A 22,955-nucleotide genomic window follows, 5' to 3' on the forward strand; every position below is an offset into this window, starting at 1 on the left:
TATTGGGTTCTTGGGTAAGGAGAGGCCAGCCCAGGGCACTGCAGGGTTCGGCTTTAGTTGCCTGGCGGGGTCAGGTTTCAAAACCTGGTGTGTGAATGGGGGAGGGTCACCTCTGGAGAAGCTGCTGTAGAATTTGGGGAAGCTGGTGTGGGAATGGCTGGAAGGGTGGGAAGCTGGAACTTAGTTCCCCTCCCAAGTGAACATTATTTAGTATAGACAAGTCGATCCCCTTCTTTACGTTTGACGAACTTTTGTCCTTTGAAAGAAATCGCTTTTCTTTGTTTCGAAAATCTGCATTTTAACCCGAAGCCATTATTCTACTACTTTTTTAAAAAAAGTAAATAATGTTTTCTATCATGAGAAATCACAAGCTACGAGAAATTAGTCTACAAAATTGAGTCTTCAAGAAGCATAGCACCCATAAAATAGTGCTAATGAAATCTCAAAATTGTACTACTTGTTTAAAAGTTTTATTGTGGTTCTGCAATGTCCTCTGGGCACATCAGGACAGATTATAAAATCAGAACATGGATTCGGCCTTATAGTCCTGGCATTGCCACTTTCTAGCTGGGTGACCTTGGGCACATCATTTAACCATTTTGTGCCTGTTTTCCTATCGGTGAATTTGGGGGAATAGCATATACTTCATAGGGTTGTTATAAGGAATAAATAAGTGAGTGTAAAGCACTTGGAAGAGCTCTTGGCATATAGAAGGGCCATCTAAGTATTTACTTTTATTTTGTTTTCAGGCTGGTTTACTTACCACTACAGATCATAAGCAACTTGCATTCATTCGATAAATTTGCGTTGAACACCTATTATGTGCTAGGAGCTCAGCTCAGTTTTAGGGTTGCACCAACAAAGGATATGCTGTGATCAGTTTATATGGGTATCAACAATGCACTGTGGTAGTAGAAAGGAGAGCAGGATCTCCTCTGCCTCAGGGGTTCCCCTCTACACCGGGGGTTCTTGACCTGTGGTCTTCAGCCCCTCAGTGGGTCTGTAGATAGAATCAGGGGAGTCCCTAAACCCTGATGGAAAAAAAATCTTTATTTTCACCAATCTGCAACTGAAATGTTAACATTTCCTTCAGTTATGAGTGTAGGTAACTGTTCCAGTTAGCTGTTGCTGGGTAACAAGCCAGTGAAAACCAGTGCCTTAAAACTACAATAATTTATTATTTCTCATCATCAGTGGGTTGCCTGGGCAGTTCTCGTATCCCCAAGTGGCTGAATTCAGCTGGTGCCTAGACTTTAAGGTGGCCTTACTGTAATGTATGGGGGCTTGGTGCCCCTCATTTTGCCTTCCTTGGGCTTCCTCACATGGTCACTGGGTTCCAAGAGGGCAAGTCCGATTGTGCAAACACTTACCTGCTTGCATCACATTTGCTGATGTCAAAACAAGTCACGTGGCCAAGCCAGAGTCAATATGGATGCACTATACAAGAGCATGGATGTGAGGAGGTTCATTGGGAGCAATTAATTTAATAAGCTAGTACAGCAATAAATCACAATAGTATTAGCAGTACCTGTCATCAATAGAAGTCACAGGACCAACAGATGTCACAGATACTTTCATATCACAATTTTTGCAGATCGCAAGGTATCATTTATGGTCATCACTACTTCAAAATTACAGTAGTTGAAAGACTCACTGATAGGTCCTTTTATTTAATGAGGTAATGAGTATATATTACTATATCACGTTTTGAGTTTTAAAAATGTTTTTATAACTATTGAAGTATAGTTGGCATTTTCTGCAGTTAGAAGCATTATTTTGAGAAGGGGTCCATAGGGTCTGTGGCACAAAAAAAAGGGCAAAGAACCACTGGGAACTTAAGGGGAGGCTTCACAGAGGAGACATTTACATTAATTTTGAAAGACAAGTAGGAATTCCTCAGGTGGATGAGCTGGGGAGCATCAGCAGTGGTACTCCTTTGTGGGGAGTGCTAGTATAGCTCAGCTTAAATTATTCAAACATATAGTTTGAGTAGAAAAGATCACAACAAACCATGGCAGACACCCAAATATAAGAAATAAGCAGAGGAAGAGGGGAGGCCAGAGATGTTCGAGAAGCAACTTCTGATAAGTAGGTGTACAAAAGGGTGATGTTTAGAAAATCAAGGGAAAAAAGTTTCAAGGAGGACAGGCTATGTTAGGATGCTTTCAGCTGGGCAAACCCAGTTACTTAAATAGTAAGGAGAATTCTCTCACAAAGTCTAAAGGAAGGGTGGATTCCAGTGGGTCAACAACGTTATCAAGGACCTGGGCTCATTTCTTGGCTTTCCATGGTAAGGTTGGTTCCCCTTATGGTTGTAGCATGACTGGCAATAGTAACACATGCTTTCTCATTCACTAGAGCAGGGGAGAGGACAAAACTTCCATGCTTGGATTACGCTTTTCCTTCAATCTGATTGGACCAACTTAGGTCACATGTCCGCCCCTGACCTGATAGCCAGTGCCAGGGGAATGCCATGCTCTGATTGGCTTGGACTAAACAGGATCCGCTAGGGATGGGGTCAGTTTACCTTAAACACGTGGGGGAGAAATGAATTTAACACAGTGGGGAATGGAGTTTGGATGTGCGACCAGCAATGTCCATTACAGAGAGATAAGTTAGATGAATTTAGAGAAGTGTTTGTTAATTTGGGCAATTTGGAAAGCTTTCGTGACTTTTATACATGTGGGTTTACTGATGGAAATGAAAGCTATATTAATATGGGTTGGTGATTGAGACATGAGTAAATGGACACAATGGTGGGGTTGATAAATTTGACTTTCTCCTTCAAGGGAAGGAGAGAGAATATGGTAACTAGAAGGACATGTTGGGTCAAGATTGTAGAGTTGTTTTTGTGGTTGTTCCAGTATTCAAGATTTGGCAGTGTTTATGGCATTAGGGAGGAATGTAGGAGGGGGCTTTTAGAGGAGAGAATGCCTCAGCGTCAAAAAGGAGGAAAGATGTTGCCTTCCTTCTGTGAGCTGGAAAGAAAAGGTTGGGAGTGATGGTAGACCAGTGGTTCTCAGCCAGACAGTACCAGCCATTTGGGATACATTTTGGAAACTTGGATTGTTCTGCATGTCTTTAATTTAGTTGTTTTTAACATTTGTATACTGAAATATAATTCTTCTTATAAATCTTTCACTTTTGTTCTCTAACATGTTACCATCAAATCAGTATACTGGTCTCTCTTTTTTTGGTCTTACATATGTAGATGGGTGATAAATTTTATTTCAAGATAGCAAAACAGTTACTTAGAATATTTGTCATAGAATGGCGGTGTTAGGTCTAGTAGTTGAGAAAGTTAAGAACCAGTGCTTCTCAAACTTTAATGTACATGCAGCTCTGCTCCAGTAGGTCTGGGGTGGGGCCTCTTGGTGTCCATTTTTTTTTTTAGCGAGCTTCTGGATGATACAGATGCTGCTGGTCCCCCATCGTACTTTGAATAGCAAGAACTGAAGCAGATGGGTAGATGAATGGTTTCTTGTGTTTTTAAAAGTAGATTGATTGTATGAGTGTGGTGGGATTTGCAAGAGGCACTGACCAAAGGAAAAAAAGGTCAGTGAGGGTCGTTGAGGACTCTTCTGAGAACTGCTTCGGGAGGTTCATCATGGCTGCCTCCTGGAAGTGGGGACCAGCAAATGGTAGGATTCATCTGGGTTTAAGAGTTATCAGCTTGGGTCAACCAGGACCGGAGTGGAAAGGAATTGATAGTATAGGTGTTGGTGGAAATAGTACTGTGTGTGTGACTAGTTATGTGCATATACAATTAAAATATTTAAACTGGAACCATTGTTTTGATTTATCCATCTTCAGGTCAGTAGGGGGCACTGGTGGATTAAAAAACACATTTGAAAAGCTGCCCAGTCTGTATTTGCACACTATTCCAGGAAGCAGTTTTTCTAGGTGCTGCTGCTGGAGTTGAAAATATATACCCAGTCTCCAGATTCATGTTACTAGATTTTCATTCATTACACAAATGTTTATCATAGTCCAGCTATGACTGAGCACCGTGCTACACCCTCGCTGGTACTAATAAAAAGTCTTAGTTCTTACCCAGGACAGAGTCTCCAGATTTGGCCGCATGCCAGAATTATTTCAGAGACATTTTCCAGGGCCCTGCCCATGGGTCTGATTTCCTTTTTATGTGAGATCCAGGAACCTCTGGTTTTGAACCACCCCGCCCCCCAGGTGACTAAAACTTCAGGTTAGTGGTGCAGAAACGGCCCATTCCAATGCAGTGTGGTAAGTGCTCTGATGTAAAAGTTGCAGGAAGTATAGACCATTGGGTCTCAACTTTGGCTACACCTTAGAATCACCTAGGGAGCAAGTCCTGCTGCCCAGGCTGCGCGCAGGCCAATGCCGTCAGAATCTTTAGGATTGGGATGTAGGCATCCAGTTTGTAGAGTGTAGCCACCCTTGAGAACTACTGACTTAGAGGAGTGAGCACCAGCAGGGGGCATCAGGAGCCTTTGTAGAGGAGAACATTGCTTGCGCTGACCTTTGAAGCTGGGCGGACACAATTGGAAGCCTTCTAAGCAGAGCAGAAAAGCGGATGCAAGGACACAGAAGAGTTCGGCGCTGTGTTAAGACCTTAGGCTTCACCGTGTTCCCGTGGGCAAGATACTCAAATTCTCTGTAGCTGTGTCCTCATCTGTGAAACAAGGATAAGACTAGCACCAACCTCAAATTTTTGTGTGGGTTAAATTAACTCAGACCCAAAGCCTCACACAGTGCTTGGTATCAAGTAAGGGCTCGATAAACGTGAGCTGTTACTTTTAGTGGGCTTCTTGGAGGAGGCTGCTATGTAGTGTTATGGTGGTGCATGGTCTTGGGGCTTTCCAAAAGTATTTTTTCATTTCAAAGTTTGGTTGTTGACTGGCTGCGGCAGAGGAGAGAAAAGGAGAATTTAAGGATGCTGCCCAGGCTTTTAGCTTGGAAAATCGAGGAGCTGTTAGAACTATTCAGTGAGATCTGAAAGTGGAAGAAGGCTGAGGTGGGTTTGGGGGAAGGGAGGTCATCATTTGATTTTGAACAGATTGGCCCCCCTGAAGTGTCTGTGGACATCATCATGTGGTGATCAGTTGACATGTAACCCAAGAGTATGGCGTTTTCATGCAAGATGTGGGTTGGAGATGGGGAATCATCAGACATCTTGAGGGAGAGAACTTGGCCTCCTGAAAACTCTGGCAGTTCCTTCCTGAAGGACAGAGATATGACCTGCACTCAGAGCTCCCCACTCACAGGAGCCTGAGGTGACCGTGTCCTTGGCTATAAGGCATTACTACCTCGCATACTCTTTGTGGCTGTTTGGTCTTGATGTGATGCCTTTATTGCCTATCTTACTTTCTGAAATTAATTTTCATACCATAAATAGTATATCACTAGTACAGACTGAGGGGAGAATAACACTGCTAAATGGAAAAGGAAAATCACCTGTAAATTGCAAAAGAAGTAACTTTATTTTACTTGAATATTATTTTAAACGGCACACATTTGGAAAGATGATAAAGATTTCTCTCCTACAATTCAAGCATCTCCAAAAGAGTCCTTGAGAAGTTATAGTGAATACATATATTTATATATATACATATATATTTACTATGTGTATATATTTATCATATATGTATATATGCATATGTATTTACTCACATAAATACATATTTATGTGCAGGATTAATTGGATTTTTTTCCTTTCTTACCCTTCAAAGATGTTGGGTGGTAGATTACAAAGAAGAAAAACTGCCCAGCCCCACTGGATGATGTCAGAAAGCACAGGATCAGGTTCAGTTGATAGAGTTTTTGGTTTCTGGCTGAGCAACTTTAATGAGGTTTCTTAATTTCTCAGAGTCCCCATATCAAGGTACTGCGGGGCCAGTAATATGCCCCTCCATTTGGCACAGGGTTGTTTGGAGGTTCAAATAAAATAACATGTGGAAAGAACTGTAAATTATTAAGCACTGTATGAATATAAGCTATTTTCTATCCCTTCTGCATCGCATCTGTCTCCTGAAGTGATCTAGAGTTTCAGGTAGCACCCTGGATTTAGGACTGTCACAAATAGATGAAACTTGGATAAATTCACTTCTCATATAGAGCTGAATTCTGCTCAGGACACCGTAACACTCTTCCATCTAAAATGCTAATGGCCTCTTGTATGCAGCTAACACTGAAAGAGGAGAAGGAAGATGCAGATGAATTGTACCTTAAAAGAATGGGGAGCAGAGACAAATGAAAAACAGTAGATAATCGACTAGATATTTATGATAAATGAATTTATTACCCTGTGAGGCCTACGCATATTTATGATTAGAGGATCTATGTGTATGTGTGCTCCACACTTCTGTCTTTTCTAGGCTAGACTGGAAGTTTTTAGAGGCTAAGAAATGAACTTTGATATTTGTTTGTATGGTACATTTAAAATTACTGCAAGTAATTAGATGCATAAAACATCTCTATAGCAAAGAAACGTATCTGTTTCCAAAACTCGACAGTTGACATTTATGACAGGAAAGTGCCAAAAGATTTTTGAAATGCAAGTTAAAAGAGTTGATTTTCCCCAGTAGTGATTAAGTGGAATTTTATGGTTAGTGCATACAACATGAAAGTTCATGTAGATAATTTCAAGGGAAAAAAATCTCTCAGTCTGAAGATAAATCTTAGAATTTGGAAGTTACTTGTTTTTCACTTTGAGTTTTTCCTAATTTCTGCATGGCCTCATGCCAGTTCTTTTAGAAAAGTTGAACAGTGCCAATTTCTTAATGTAGTGGGTTTTAAAACTGTTCATTGTATACTAAAAGTGGTAGAAGCAAGAATTTAGAGCAAGGGTTGGAGAGTTTTCAGTATGCTGAGAGCCTATAACTTTGAATATTAAGCTGTATTTTTATGATAATAGCATTATAGATAGTACAGTTGTATTTTGAATGAATATTGTTTTAAAAGCATTTTAAATACAGTCACCCTTTGTCTTCCTACTTCTTTTCTGACTCTTTGAAGCAACTCAGTGTGTTTTATTCAAAGCCCACACTGGCTCCAACTTAAGGATGTCTTTGTTTGGTTGGGCGAGGATGAGGAGCCCTTCGTGGTAGCTAGAGAGAGATTCACAAGCGTGTGTTAATAGCTCTGGTTGGGAGGGATATCCAGTGGTTTCTTTTTTCAGAAATACCTATTCATTCATTTGACCAATCTTTTTATTTTTTTTAATTTTAAAATTTTTAATTTAAACTCAATTTAGTTAACATATACTGTATTATTAGTTTTAGGGGTAGAATTTAGGGATTCATCAGTTGCATATAACACTCAGTGCTCATTCCATCAAGTGCCCTCCTTAATGCCCATCACCCAGTTACCCTATCCACCCACCCACCTTCCCTCCAGCAACCCTCAGTTTGTTCCCTAGAGTTAAGAGTTTCTTATGGTTTGCCCCCCTCTTTGTTTTCATCTTATTTTATTTTTTCTTCCCTTCCCCTTTGTTCATCTGTTTTGTTTCTTAAATTCCACACATGAGTGAAATCATATGGTATTTGTCTTTCTCTGACTGACTTATTTTGCTTAGGATAATACACTCTAGTTCCATCCGCGTCGTTGCAAATGGCAAGATTTCATTCTTTCTGATGGCTGAGTAATATTCCATTGTATATATATACACCATATCATCTTTATCCATTCATCTGTCGATGGACATCTGGGCTCTTTCCATAGTTTGGCTGTTGGGGACATTGCTGCTATAAACATTGGGGTGCATGTGCCCCTTTGAATCACTATGTTTGTTTCCTTTGAATAAATACCTAGTAGTGCAATTGCTGGCTTGTAGGGTAGTTCTATTTTTAACTTTTTGAGGAACCTCCATGCTGTTTTCCGGAGTGGCTGCACCAGCTTGCATTCCCACCAACAATGTAAGAGGGTTCCCCTTTCTCCACATCCTTGCCAACATCTGTTGTTTCCTGAGTTGTTCATTTTAGCCATTCTAACAGGTGTGAGGTGGTATCTCATTGTGGTTTTGATTTGTATTTCCCTGATGCTGAGTGATGTCGAGCATTTTTTCACGTGTCTGTTGGCCATTTGTATGTCTTCTTTGGAGAAATGTCCTTTCATATCTTCTGCCCGTTTCTTGACTGGATTTTTTGGGTGTTGAATTTGGTAAGTTCTTTATAGATTTTAGATACTAGCTCTTTATCTGATAAGGCATTTACAAATATCTTCTCCCATTCTGTCAGTTGTTTTTTGGTTTTTCGACTGTTTCCTTTGCTGTGCAAAAGCTTTTTATCCTGATGAAGTCCCAGTAGTTCATTTTTGCTTTTTTTTCCCTTGCCTCCAGAGACGTGTCTACAAAGAAGTTGCTGCACTCTAGGTTGAAGAGGTTGCTGCCTGTGTTCCCTTCTAGGATTTTGGTCTATTCCTATCTCACATTTAGGTCTTTCATCCATTTTGAGTTTATTTTTGTGTATGGTATAAGAAAGTGGTCCAGTTTCATTCTTCTGCATGTGGCTGTCCAATTTTCCCAGCACCATTTGTTGAAGAGATTGTCTTTTTTCCATTGGATATTCTTTCCTGCTTTGTTGAAGATTAGTTGACCATAGAGTTGGGGGTCCATTTCTGGGTTCTCTGGTCTGTTCCATTGATCTGTGTGTCTGTTCCTGTGCCAGTACCATACTGTCTTGATAATTATAGCTTTGTAATACAGCTTGAGGTTTGACTGGTCTTTTTAAATAGGATATATGAAAATAGTAAAGGTTTCTTTTTCTTTTCTCCCCCATCTCACAGATGTCAGTCCTTGTGAAATAACAGAATGTTTTTCTTTACGCTTGCTGAAATGAATCTCCTCTCCCATTAGAGGTGCTGATTCATGTGTTGTGTTATGACATGGGTTAAACTGGCAAGTGAGCAGTAAGCACCAAGTGATACGAGGACTCCAACAAGTTTCCTGAATCCTCTGTTGATTGCTTACCTCACTTGGCAAATATTGACCCTGAGCCTGTTTGTGGAGTCAAATCATTTGGGAGCACTGTTAGAAGTTGCTGTGTATAGTCCAAATATTGACTTTTCTTGTTTTTGTTCCTTATTTTTGCAGAGATTTTCATTATGAATCCGGATTATCATCAACTGAATTGAGCCTTACACAGCCACTTTTTTTTCTAAAAAAATGTTACCATTTTTTTTTTCCTTAAGAAAAAGCTGTGAATAAATGAGATGAGGTTGAAGGCAGTTGTCATCAGTGAGTTCGGTGTTCTTTGTAACACAGTGGTTTATTAGGAAATGAAACCTGGGTTTCGATAGACTTTGCTTTGACAAAATAGCTCTTCCTCTTAGAAAATGGAGATTTTTTAGTTACTTGAAAAAATGAAAACGTTTGAAAGACAATTCTTGAAGTAAATTGTTCCCCTCTGATTTTTTTCCTCCTTGTATTCCCTTAACTCAGAAAAGATTGAATGGATATTGGGGTGCCATTCCGAAAGAGAAAGAGAGAGAAAGAGAGAAATATATACGTAAGAGTTTAGGTAAGCAGTGGTAAATTTCTGCCTGAATGAGGAAGTTCAAGATAAATTTGAAACAAGGTAGATTATGTGTCATGTGTGTTCTAAGTCTGTGACGTCAGTACAGCCCAACCAGCTGACTCAAAACGTGCCTAAAGAACAGTAATCTCACTTGTCAGCCTTGAGATTTCCTTCCTGTGTATCAGACAAGTTTATTACTTTTTTGTGTGAATTTAACAAAAACCATTAACTATTTTTAAAGAGTAGAATATGAAACAGTTGCAGATGAAACGTAGTTGCTTTGCTGACCTGATTTTGTGGTGAATTCTGCCCTCCAAAGATAAAATAGAAGTTAGTTTTATGTAGGCCAGAGATAGTGTTAATCTTGAAGACAGCCTCATTTTCCTCCCTTATCTCTTTAGATCACAGTTTGTTTATGGTGGATGAGGAAGAACTGGGAGATATCAGTTACTCTACTGCAGAATTACAGAATTGAGTTTCTCACAAAATAGTTCTGTATTGGGGCACCTGGGTGGCTCATTCGGTTAAGCTTCTGCCTTCCACTCAGGTCATGATCCTGGGATCCTGAGATCGAGCCTTACATCGGGCTCCCTGCTCAGCGGGTAGTCAGCTTCTTTCTTGCCCTCTGCCCCTCCCTCTGTCCCTCCCCCTGCTTGTGCTCCTTCTCTCTCATAAATAAAGTCTTAAAAAATAGTTCTGTATTTGTTGTAGTTGGAAGACCATTTTTCTATTTGTAGGTTAAGGTCTGAACTCTTAAAATACTGACTTTGTAATCCATTTACTATGAAACAGACTAAAATGATTGTGGTTTCCGTTGTTGTGAAAGTGTAAGTGTTCCCAGATTTATACATCCAAATGAATGCCCATCCAAATGGTCGTTTTGAGAGGATAGATTTAATTATCTTGTCAATACATTTCTTCCAAGACATGGTGTCACTGATCAGCAGATTTATTAAAAAAATATCTTCACAAATCAAAATATTTTTACCCCTCTTCATTTGGAGTGATCTTCATACTTTGGCAGATTCTTTAGAATATACTCAGGAGCCAGCCACTTTTCATTCTTTGCATATTACAAAATGACTCAATGTATGTTGTAAAAACTTTAGGAAATACAGAAGATACTAAAGAATCATAAAGAATCACCCTTAATTCCTCCACCTTTATAGACAACTATGGTTAATATTTTTTTAGACTTGTTTGTGGGCATACTTACACATACCCTCAGTTTCACATTTTCAGAAAACTTACAACAACCCCCTACCTTTTAAACAATGCCATTTTCTAATCTGCTTTTCTCACTTATATTTCAAATGTACTGAGACTGCTTTTCTTATAGGCTTAAAATTTGATCTGAAAGCGTTTAGAAATGGAAGCCATATGATCACATATTAAAAGTAAATTCTCTTTATTAATATGTTATATAAATAGTTGCAATAAATTCTGACTCCGTATTTGATCTATCAAGGTTACTGCTTTGAAGAGAAAAAGCTTTTTTTGAGGAGGCGTACTGTTTATTTTCCTCTCTGGCTGCATTCATTTTTTTCTTTTTTTTTACCATCTTAACCATTTTTTTAGTTTCATTTTTTTGTATTGCGGTTAAAAAAAAAAAAACCCCACATGTAACAAAAAATTTACCATCTTAGCCATTTTTAAGTGTATAGTTCAGTAGTGCTAAATATATTCACATTGATGCACGATAATCTCCAGAACTTTCTTATCTTGGGAAACTGACACTCTCTATCCATTAAACTTTTCCCCATTTCTTCCTCTTCCAGGCCCTGGTAACCACCATTTCACTCTCTCTTTTTATGAATTTGACTACTTTAGATGCCTCATGTAAATGAACTCATACAGGACTTGTCTTTTGTGACTGGTTTATTTTGTTTAGCATAATGTCCTTGACAGTAGGGTTGCTTTCACCTTTTGGCTATTGTGAATAATGCTGCTGTGAACCTGAGTGTATCCTCAAGACCCTGTTTTCAGTTTTTTGGGGATCTACGCCCAGACATGGAATTGCTGGATCAAATGGTAATTCTATGTAATTCTATGTAATTTAATTTTTTGAGGAACTTCCACAGTGTTTTCCCTAGGTGTTGCACCATTTCACAGTCCCACCAGCAGTGCACAAGGGATCCACTGTCTCTGTATCCTTGCTAACACTTGCTATTTTCTGGTTTTTTGATAGTGGCCATCCTAAGGCATATGAGGTGAGAATCTACCTATTTTTAAAAAACAGTATATAAGTGGGGGCGCCTGGGTAGCTCAGTTGGTTAAGCGATTGCCTTCGGTTCAGGTTATGATCCTGGAGTCCCAGGATTGAGTCCCACATCGGGCTCCCTGCTCGGCAGGGAGTCTGCTTCTTCTTCTGACCCTCCCCCCCCCATGCTCTCTCTCTCTCTCAAACAAATAAATAAAATCTAAAATAAAATAAAAATAGTATATAAGTAATACTGAATAACTGTTCTTTTAAGAAGTCAGAACAGTACAGTGAAGATAATTTTCAGGTTCCCATTGTATCCCTCTAACTCCCTTCTCAGAGAAAGAAAGCCTCGATTACCGGTTGGTGTGTGGCTCTCCAGATGAGGAAGGATTGCTGTATAAAATGTAGATATGGTACTGAATGCTCATTATGGCAAGAAGACATATTTTTTTTGGATATTTCACGAATATGGACTCATTTAGCTTCTCTTTATTTTTAATTCAGTGTACAACACATTACTAAGGACAGCAGTGTAGCCTGGTTTGGGCAAAATTGTTGATTGTTTTCCCCTAAATTCTTTCACATAGTTTATTTTTTCATTTTATGGGTTTTTAATTTTTTTGGAACAAGAATATCCTCAAAAGTATTGTCAGTTTTCATAGACCTTTTTAATTTTTTTTAAAGATTTTATTTATTTGAGAGAGAGAGCATGAGCGGGGTGGGGGGAGGAGGGGCAGAGGGAGGAGGAGAAACGGTTCCTTGCTGAGCAGGGAGCCTGATGTGGGGCTCGATCCCAGGACCCTGGGATCATGACCTGTGCCAAAGGCAGACACTTAACCGAATGAGCCACCCAGGCGCTCCAGACCCTTTTTAAAAAATTCCATTTCAGATTTTTATCTCTTAAACAACCAAAAAGAATCAGATTAAAAACATTTTGTTTTTATTTATTTATTTTTATTTTTTAAAAGATTTTATGTATTTATTCATGAGAGACAGAGAGAGAGAGAGAGAGAGGCAGAGGGAGAAGCAGGCTCCCAAGGAGCAGGGAGCCCGATGTGGGACTCGATCCCAGGACCCTGGGATCATGACCTGAGCCGAAGGCAGACGCTTAACCATCTGAGCCACCCGGGCGCCCAAAAATATTTTGTTTTTAATGAAAAATGCTTTCAGATGGAAATTATTGCAGAAAAGGTTGACTGAATGAAGATCAAAGAACCAGTGTAACATTTGGAGGAAAAATATGTAATTATGCCTCATTTCCTATAAATAGGAGAATATCTAATTTTAAATGACATTTACTGTAAAAATGTCCCCACATGCACTTAATTTCCATAGTGATAGATATAAAAATGGTCTTGTGTAATAACTTTGGAAACAGCTGCACATTTTAATGTACAGATTATATGACTCCTAAGTTATATAATAGCTAAAATGCAATAATTAAGGCATTACGTTTATTTATGCAGTTTTTGATACCAAATAATTTTGGGTATGTTATCATCAAAACCCATCTGACCTTGATATTAAAAGGGAGCTTCTTTTTTTTTTTAAAGATTTTATTTATTTATTTGAGAGAGGATGAGAGGAGAGAGAGAGCACATGAGAGGGGGGAGGGTCAGAGGGAGAAGCAGACTCCCTGCTGAGCAGGGAGCCCGATGTGGGACTCGATCCCGGGACTCCAGGATCATGACCTGAGCCGAAGGCAGTCGCTTAACCAACTGAGCCACCCAGGCGCCCTAAAAGGGAGCTTCTTGATTGAGAAAGTTTCCGTGTTATTAAAGCAGCAGCCATGGTTTATGGCTCTGTATTTGCTGTGTTCAGACACCATACCTACTCATGGGTATAGCTGAAAAGATTGTGGTGTTTCAAAAATCACCCTCACGTTCCAAACCTTTGGTTTCTTTTGTTACTGCTCTTTACAGAGGCTGGGGTCCTAGTGACACTAAGTCTTAACATCATTCTGTTGGGTGGCTGCCAAAAGAAAGAAATGCATAAACTTTTGATTGTTGATTCTGCCTTCTCCCTGCAGTTGTTTCCCAGAATTTCCAGTTGTGGTGTGTTATTTCTTTTCTCTGTGTTACTCTGGTCCTTTGTCGGTTAGTGCACTCATCACAAGAGGTGTAATTATTTGTCCACTTGTTTAGATGGTGGAGGCAGCAACCACATCTGACTGTCTTTGAAGTCTATTTTCATTGTTTCATTAAAGAGTTGCTTTGATGTTGTCCTTTGTGTGGCTTGTAGGGCCATTAAGTGAGGTAGGGAGACGGAGAAAAACAGGGTTCTGGAGAAAGGAAACTCATTATGAGGTAGCAATTGAAATGCTTAGTGAAGAAGTCCATGGGGAGTTCCACGTGCAAGCCTGAGGCTTAGGGAGAGGCTGGGGTTGGGAATACTGATTTGGGCATCAGTAGCATAGGGTGGAAGTCAAAGACTTAGATTTCAAGTGAAATTGCTCCAGAGTGAGAAGGGAAGAGGGTTAAGGACTACTCCGACTCACCAACTTTCAAGAAATGGGCAGAGGAAGATAAGGCCCGAAAGGAGAGGGAAATAGTGGCCTACAAAGCATGTACAATGGAGCTGGAGTAGAATCTTGGCAACTGAAGCAAGAGAGAGTATGAAGATGGTGGAGGGGTCACCAGTTTCGGGGGGCAGCCAGGATGCCAGATGACCATTGGAGTTTAGTAACTGGGAGGCCATTGGTGGCTTTGGGAAGAATGATTTTAGGTAAGTTGAGTAGTGAAGGGAGGAGGGAATGAAGTAGAGAAAGCAAGTAAGAGTCTATTTTTTTAATTAATTAGTTTATTTATTAGCGAGCAAGAGAGCACAAGCAGTGGGAGCGGCAGAGGGAGAGGGAGAAGCAGGCTCCCCGCTGAGCAAGTAGCCCCATGTGGGGCTCAATCCCAGGACCCTGGGATCATGACCTGAGCTGAAGGCAGATGCTTAACCAACTGAGCTACCCAGGCGCCCCAAGAGTCTATTTTTCTAACTTTGTGTTGAAATATCACATCCAGAAAAGTACACAGATCACAAGTGAATATTTACTAACTGACCATACTAGCATATCTAGTACTCTAGAACCCCTCATGGTTCTGGTCACTCTCCAACTTGCAAAGGGTATCCACTATTCTTTTTTTCTTTGGCCTGAAATTGTTTTATTATTATTATTGAAGTATAGTTGACATACAATGTTTTATTAGTTTCAGGTGTACAACATATTGATTCACCAATTCTATATATTACTTATTGCTCACTATAATAAGTGTAGTCACCATCTGTCACCATACATTATACAGTATTATAGGCACTATTGCCTATGCTGTATTTTTCATTTCCATGACTTATTTTATAACTGCAAGTTTGTACTTCTTAATCCCCTTTATCTTTTTTTTAGTAACATATATTATTTGTTTCAGGGGTACAGGTCTGTGATTCATCAGTCTTAGACAACACACAGCACTCACCACAACACATACCCTCCCCAGTGTCCATCACCCAGCCACCCCATCCCCCCACCCCCCTCCCCTCCAGCAACCCTCAGTTTGTTTCCTGATATTAAGAGTCTCTTACAGTTTCTCTCCCTCTCTGGTTTTGTCTTATTTCATTTTTTCCTCTCTTCCACTATGATCCTCTGCCTTGTTTCTCAAATTCCGCATATCAGTGAGATCATATGATCCTTGCCTTTCTCTGATTGGCTCATTTCGCTTAGCATAAAACCCTCTAGTTCTAGCCACGTCATTGCAAATGGCAGGATTTCCCTTTTTTGATGGCTGCATAATATTCCATTGTGTATATATACCACATCTTTATCCATTTATCTGTCTATGGACATCTGGGCTGTTTACATAGTTTGGCTACTGTGGACATTGCTGCTATAAACATTGGCATGCAGGTGCCCCTTCGGATCACTACATTTGTATCTTTGGGGTAAGTACCCAAGAGTGCAATAGGTGGGTTGTAGGGTAGCTCTATTTTCAATTTTTTGAGGAGCCTCCATACTGTTTTCCAGGTGTCTGCACCAGCTTGCATTCCCACCAGCAGTGTAGGAGGGTTCTCCTTTCTCCACATCCTTGCCAAAATCTGTCGTTTCCTGACTTGTTAATTTTAGCCATTCTGACTAGCGTTAGGTGGTATCTCATTGTGGTTTTGATTTGTATTTCCCTGATGCCAAGTGATGTTGAACACTTTTTCATGTGTCTGTTGGCCATTTGGATGTCTTCTTTGCAGAAATGTCTGTTAATGTCTTCTGCCCATTTCTTGATTAGATTATTTGTTCTTTGGGTGTTGAGTTTGATAAGTTCGTTATAGATTTTGGATACTAGCCCTTTATCTGATATATCATTTGCAAATATCTTCTGTTCTTTCAGTTGTCTTTTGGTTTTGTTGACTGTTTCCTTTGCTGTGCAAAAGCTTTTTATCTTGATGAAGACCCAATAGTTCATTTTTGCCTTTGTTTCCCTTGCCTTTGGAAATGTGTCGAGCAAGAAGTTGCTTCGGCCAAAGTCGAAGAGGTTGCTGCCTGTGTTCTCCTCAAGGATTTTGATGGATTCCTAGGAGTCTCACAGTTAGGTCTTTCGTCCATTTTGAGTTTATTTTTGTGTATGGTGTAAGAAAGTGGTCCAGTTTCATTCTTCTGCATGTGGCTGTCCAATTTTCCCAACACCATTTGTTGAAGAGACTGTCTCTTTTCAATGGATATTCTTTCCTGCTTTGTCAAAGATTAGTTGACCATAGAGTTGAGGGTCCATTTCTGAGTTCTCTATTCTGTTCCATTGATCTGTGTGTCTGTTTTTTTGTGCCAGTACCATACTGTCTTAATGATTACAGCTTTGTAATAGAGCTTGAAGTCCGGAATTGTGATGCCACAAGCTTTGGTTTTCTTTTTCAACATTCCTCTGGCTATTTGGGGTCTTTTGTGGTTCCATACAAATTTTAGGATTATTTGTTCCATTTCTTTGAAAAAAGTGCATGGTATTTTGATAGGGATTGCATTGAATGTGTAGATTGCTCTAGGTAGCATATACATTTTCACAATATTTGTTCTTCCAATCCATGAGCATGGAACGTTTTTCCATTTCTTTGTGTCTCCCTCAATTTCTTTCATGAGTATTCTATAGTTTTCTGAGTACAGAACCTTTGCCTCTTTGGTTAGATTTATTCCTAGGTATCTTGTGGTTTGGGGTGCAATTGTAAATGGGATCGACTCCTTAATTTCTCTTAATTCTGTCTCATTGTTGGTGTATAGAAATGCAACTGATTTCTGTGCATTGATTTTATATCCTGCCACTTTACTGAATTCCTGTATGAGTTCTAGCAATTTTTGGCAAGAGTCTTTTGGGTTTTCCACATAAAGTATCATATCATCTGCAAAGAGTAAGAGTTTGACTTTTTTTTTTAAAAAAAAAAACCTTTTTTAAAAAGTTATTTGTCAGATTGAGAGAGAGAGAGCACAAGCAGGGGCAGCAGCAGAGGTAGAGGGAGAAGCAGACTCCCCGCTGAGCAGGGATCCAATGTGGGGCTCGATCCTAGGACCCCCGGATCATGACCCCAGCGGAAGGCAGATGCTTAACCGATTGAGCCACCCAGGCGTCCCTGAGAGTTTGACTTCTTTGCTGATTCCAGTGCCTTTTATTTCTTTTTGTTGTCTGATTGCTGAGGCTAGGACTTCTAGTACTATGTTGAAGAGCAGTGGTGATAGTGGACATCCCTGCCGTGTTCCTGACCTGAGGGGAAAAGCTCTCGGTTTTTGATATTCTGAGTATGATATTTTTGATTCTGAGTATGATATTCGCTGTGGGTTTTTCATAGATGGGTTTTATGATATTGAGATATGCACCCTCTATCCCTATACTCTGAAGAGTTTTGATCAAGAAAGGATGCTATACTTTGTCAGAAGCTTTTTCTGCATCTATTGAATCATATGGTTCTTGTCCTTTCTTTTATTAATGTAGTGTATCACATTGATTGATTTGCAGATGTTGAACCAACTTACAGCCCAGGGATAAATCCCACTTGGTTGTGGTGAATAATCCTTTTAATATACTGTTGGATCCTATTGGCTAGTATTTTGGTGAGAATTTTTTTATCCATGTTCATCAGGGATGTTGGTCTGTAATTGTCCTTTTTGGTGGGGTCTTTGTCTGGTTCTGGGATCAAGGTAATGCTGGCCTCATAAAAAGAGTTTGGAAGTTTTCCTTCCATTTCTATTTTTTGGAACAGCTTCAGAAGAATAGGTATTACTTCTTCTTTCAGTGTTTGGTAGAATTCCCCTGGGAAGCCATCTGGCTCTGGGCTCTTGTTTATTGGGAGATTTTTGATTACTGCTTCCATTTCCTTGCTGGTTATGGGTCTGTTCAGGTTTTCTTTTTTTTTTTTTTACTTATTTTATTTTATTATGTTATATTAGTCACCATACATGACATCATTAGTTTCTGATGTAGTGTTCCATGATTCATTGTTTGCATATAACACCCAGTCCTCCATGTAGTACGTGCCCTCCTTAATACCCATCACCGGGCTAACCCATCCCCCCACCCCCCTCCCCTCTAAAACCCTCAGTTTGTTTCTCAGAGTCCATAGTCTCTCATGGTTCGTTCGTCTCCCCCTCCGATTTCCCCCCTTCATTTTTCCCTTCCTACTGTCCTCTTCTTTTTTTTTTTTTTTAACATATAATCTGTTCAGGTTTTCTATTTCTTCCTCGTTCAGTTTTGGTAGTTTATACGTCTCTAGGAATGCATCCGTTTCTTCCAGATTGTCTAATTTTTTGGCATATAGTTGCTCATAGTATGTTCTTATAATTGTATTTCGTTGGTGTTGGTTGTGATCTCTCCTCTTTCATTCATGATTTTATTTATTTGGGTCCTTTCTCTTTTCTTTTTGATAAGTCTGGCCAGGGGTTTATCAATTTTATTATTCTTTCAAAGAACCAGCTCCTAGTTTCTTTCGTTGATCTGTTCTGCTGTTCTTTTGGTTTCTATTTATCATTGATTTCTGCTCTAATCTTTATTATTTCTCTTCTCCTGCTGGGTTTAGGCTTTATTTGCTCTTCTTTCTCAGGCTCCTTTAGGTGTAGGGTTAGTTTGTGCATTCGAGACCTTTCTTGTTTCTTGAGAAAGGCTTGTAGTACTATATACTTCCCTCTTAGGACCGCCTTTGCTGCATCCCAAAGATTTTGAGCAGTTGTGTTTTCATTTTCATTTGTTTCCATGAATTTTTTTAATTCTTCTTTAATTTCCTGGTTGACCCATTCATTCTTTAGTAGGATGCTTTTTAGCCTCCATGTAATTGAGTTCTTTCCAACTTTCCTCTTGTGATTGAGTTTGAGTTTCAAAGCATTGTGGTCCGAAAATATGCAGGGAATGATCCCAATCTTTTGGTACCAGTTGAGACCTGATTTGTGACCCAAGATGTGATCTATTCTGGAGAATGTTCCATGTGCACTAGAGAAGAATATGTATTCTTTTGCTTTGGGATGGAATGTTCTGAATGTATCTGCAAAGTCCATCTGGTCTAGTATGTCATTCAAAGGCCATATATCCTTGTTGATCTTTTGCTTAGATGATCTGTCCATTGCAGTGAGGGGGGTGTTAAAGTCCCCTACTATTATTGTATTATTGTCGATGTGTTTCTTTGATTTTGTTATTAATTGGCTTGTATAATTGGCTGCTCCCATGTTAGGGGCATAAATATTTACAGTTGTTAGATCTTGTTGTATAGACCCTTTAATTATGATATAGTGTCCTTCCTCATCTCTTATTACAGTCTTTGGTTTAAAATCTAATTTGTGTAGTATAAGGATTGCCACCCCAGCTTTCTTTTGATGTCCATTAGCATGGTAAATGGTTTTCCACCCCCTCACTTTCAATCTGGAGCTGTCATTGGGTCTAAAATGAGTCTCTTGCAGACAGCATATTGATGGGTCTTGTTTTTTTATCCAGTCTGTTACCCTGTGTCTTTTGATTGGGGCATTAGCCCATTTACATTCAGGATAACTATTGAAAGATATGAATTTAGTGCCATTGTATTGCCTGTAATGTGGCTGTAACTGTATATTGTCTCTATTCCTTTCTGGTCTATGTTACTTTTAGGCTCTCTCTTTGCTTAGAGGACCCCTTTCAATATTTCTTATAGGGCTGGTTTGGTGATCACAAATTCTTTTAGTTTCTCTTTGTCCTGGAAGCTTTTTTATCACTCCCTCTATTTTCAGTAATAGCCTAGCTAGATAAAGTATTCTTGGCTGCATATTTTTCTCGTTTAGTACCCTGAATATATCATGCCAGTCCTTTCTGGCCTTCCAGGTCTCTGTGGATAGGTGTGCTGTCAGTCTAATGTTTCTCCCCTTGTAGGTTACAGACCTCTTGTCCTGAGCTGCTTTCAGGATATCCTCTTTGTCTCTGAGATTTGTAAGTCTGACTATTAGATGTTGGGGTATTGACCTATTTTTATTGATTTTGAGGGGGATTCTCTTTGCCTCCTGGATTTTGATGCCTGTTTCCTTCCCCAAATTAGGGAAGTTCTCTGCTATAATTTGCTCTAGTATACCTTCTGCCCCTCTCTCTCTTCCGGGATCCTGATTATTCTAATATTGTTTTGCTTTATGGTATCACTTACATCTCGAATTCTCCCCTCATAATCCAGTAGTTGTTTATATCTCTTTTTCTCAGCTTCTTTACTCTCCATCATTTGGTTTTCTATATCACTAATTCTCTCTTCTGTCTCATTTATCCTAGCAGTTAGAGCCTCCATTTTTTTTTAAAGATTTTATTTATTTATTTGCCAAAGAGAGAGAGCACAGGCAGGGGGAGTGGCAGGCAGAGGGAGAAGCAGTCTCCCTGCTGAGCAAGGAGCCCGATGCAGGACTTGATCCCAGGACCCTGGGATCATGACCTGAGCCAAAGGCAGATGCTTAACCACCTGAACCACCCAGGCATCCCGAGAGCCTCCATTTTTTATTGCATTTCATTAATAGCCTTTTTGATTTCGACTTGGTTGGTTTTTTTTACTTTTATTTCTCCAGAAAGGGATTCTCTAGTGTCTTCTATGCTTTGTTCAAGCCCAGCTAGTATCTTTATCACCGTTATTCTGAGCTCTAGTTCCGACATCTTACTAATGTCCATATTGATTAGGTACCTGGCAGTCAGTACTGCCTCTTGTTCTCTTTTTTGAGGTGAGTTTTTCTGTCTTGTCATTCTGTCCAGAGAAGAATAGATGAATGAGAAAACAAAATACTAAAAGGGCAACAATGGCCTCAGAGAAATATACACTAAACAAATCAGAAGAGACCCGAAACCTGGGGGGAAAAAAAGAGAATATGATCAGGCAGGTGAATAGAACAGAGCCATAGACTAGATTTTGGGTGTATTTTGGTCTGTTAAAAGAAACTGCTTCCCAAAATTTCAAAGAAAGAAAAACTTATATATATATACAAAAATAAGGTAAAATACAAGGAAGGGATAGAATATGACTGTAAAAATGAAAATTAAAAAAGATTTTAAAAAAGGAATTGGTAAGAAGTTGGTTGAAAAAGGAAAGAAAAAAAATTTTTTTAAAAATAAAGAAAATTTAAAAAATTAAAGTTGAAAGACTAAAGAATCATGGGAAAAAAGCCATGAATTCTGTGTGCTCTATTCCCCTATCACTGGAGATCTGCCTTTCTCATTGATCGGTAAACTTGGTCTTGGCTGGCTGTTCTCGCTGATCTTCTGGGGGAGGGGCCTGTTGCCGTGGTTCCCAAATGTCTCTGCGGGAAGCGGAATTGCCCTGCCCTTGCCGGTCCAGGCTAAGTAATCTGCTCGGGTTTGCTCTCCGGAGCTTTTGTTCCCTGCAAGCTTTCCGTACAGCTTTGGAGGCCGAGAGTGAAAATGGCGGCCTCTCAGTCTCCGCCCCGGAGGAGCCGAGAACTCGGGGCCCCACTCCTCAGTGAGCCCCAGAGAAAAGCAATCAATCACTCCCGTCTCCCTGGTCTCCGGCCACACTCCGTGCTCACCTGGCCTGTGACTGCGCGTTTCTATCTCTGGCACCCGACCCCGTGTGGAGTCTCCAAACCCAGCAGATCCCTGCAGTGCACTCCCGCGCTGCTCCTCCCGGGGGAGGAAGGGGAGTCTCCCCGGATCTGCCGCTTGTTGGGTCCCTACTGGAGGAGCAGTGGCCCGACTGTGCCGCGGATCACGGTTTATGGCAACCCCGAGCTGAGAGCCGGCTCCTCGGCTCCGTCTCTGCAGCCGGCTTCCCTGCTCCGATACCTGGGAGCTCTGCCGCACTCAGGCACCCCCGGGCTTTCTGTGACCCTGAGGGTCCTGAGAGCACAGTGTCCCAGTGAGGGTTCCACCCCCCGCTTAGCCACCGGAGCGACGTCCCTCAGTGGAGCCGACTTCTAAAAGTTCCAATTTTGTGCTCCGCAGCTCTATCACTTGCCAGAAGTGGCCGACGGATGCCCCCTCCCCCGCCATCTATCCTCCCGAATATCGCCTCGGATTCACTTCTCCCCGTGTCCTACCTTCCAGAAAGTGGTTGCTTTTCTGTTCAGAGAGTTGCTGCTATTCTTTTCTTCGATCTCGGGTTAAGTTCGCAGGTGTTCAGAATGGTTTTATAGCTATCTAGCTGCATTCCTGGGACCAGATGAAATTAAGGTCTCCTACTCCTCTGCCATCTTGGACTCTCCTCCTTTTTTTAATATTTATTTATTTATTTATTTATGTAATCTTTACACCCAGTGTAGGCTCAAATTCACAACCCCAAGATCAAGAGTCACAAGGCCTTCCAATTGAGCCAGCCAGGTGCCCCAAGGATATCCACTATTCTCCCTCCTAACCATAGTCTATTTTTAAAGTAAATTTGTCAGTGAAGGGAGATAGAATGATGGGTGGTAGAATGAGAATTATGGGTGGAGGGTATTGGTTGTGTTGTGTTTATGATGGGAAAGATTTTCTTGAATGTAAATAAATCCTATTAACTTCTCTAGTGGGGTGGGCCATTCACTGTTTATTTTTTTGTTTAGGGCAATTTTCATTTTATGCTTTCAGATGTTTTTGAAAGTATGTACATTTGAGTGTTCATACAAACCTAAGTTGAATAACTGTTCCCCAAGTATCTGCTTGTGGAATACTGGTTTTCTAAATTTGGCTGATTGTGGGAATAGATTCTTGGGCCCCCCCAGGTTATGGAATCAGACACCGTCGGGGAATGCGTTGGAATCTCTGCTCCTAAGAAAAAACCTCCCCAGGTGATTCTGAAACCTCTTCTGTATGCAGGCTTGCAAAGTGAGG

At 40.3% G+C, this 22,955-nt stretch overlaps 1 protein-coding gene across 4 annotated transcripts in view; it reads left to right on the forward strand.

Moving 5' to 3' along the window:
- Nucleotides 1-22,955, forward strand: part of APOO (apolipoprotein O) — a 63,168-nt gene that overhangs the window by 560 nt on the left and 39,653 nt on the right. For 3 of the 4 annotated variants that reach the window (XM_078065422.1, XM_078065424.1, XM_078065423.1), the window contains exon 1: nucleotides 22,106-22,261. The exons of the other annotated variant lie outside the window; for it this stretch is intronic. In XM_078065422.1, coding sequence (XP_077921548.1) covers nucleotides 22,121-22,261 — 141 coding nt within the window. In that variant the 5' untranslated portion in view covers nucleotides 22,106-22,120. Of the gene's footprint in view, nucleotides 1-22,105; nucleotides 22,262-22,955 lie in introns of those variants that run through there. 4 annotated transcript variants of the gene reach the window in all.

This window comes from Halichoerus grypus, chromosome X, assembly GCF_964656455.1.
Source record: "Halichoerus grypus chromosome X, mHalGry1.hap1.1, whole genome shotgun sequence".
In the NCBI taxonomy this organism is placed as follows: Eukaryota; Metazoa; Chordata; class Mammalia; order Carnivora; family Phocidae; genus Halichoerus; species Halichoerus grypus.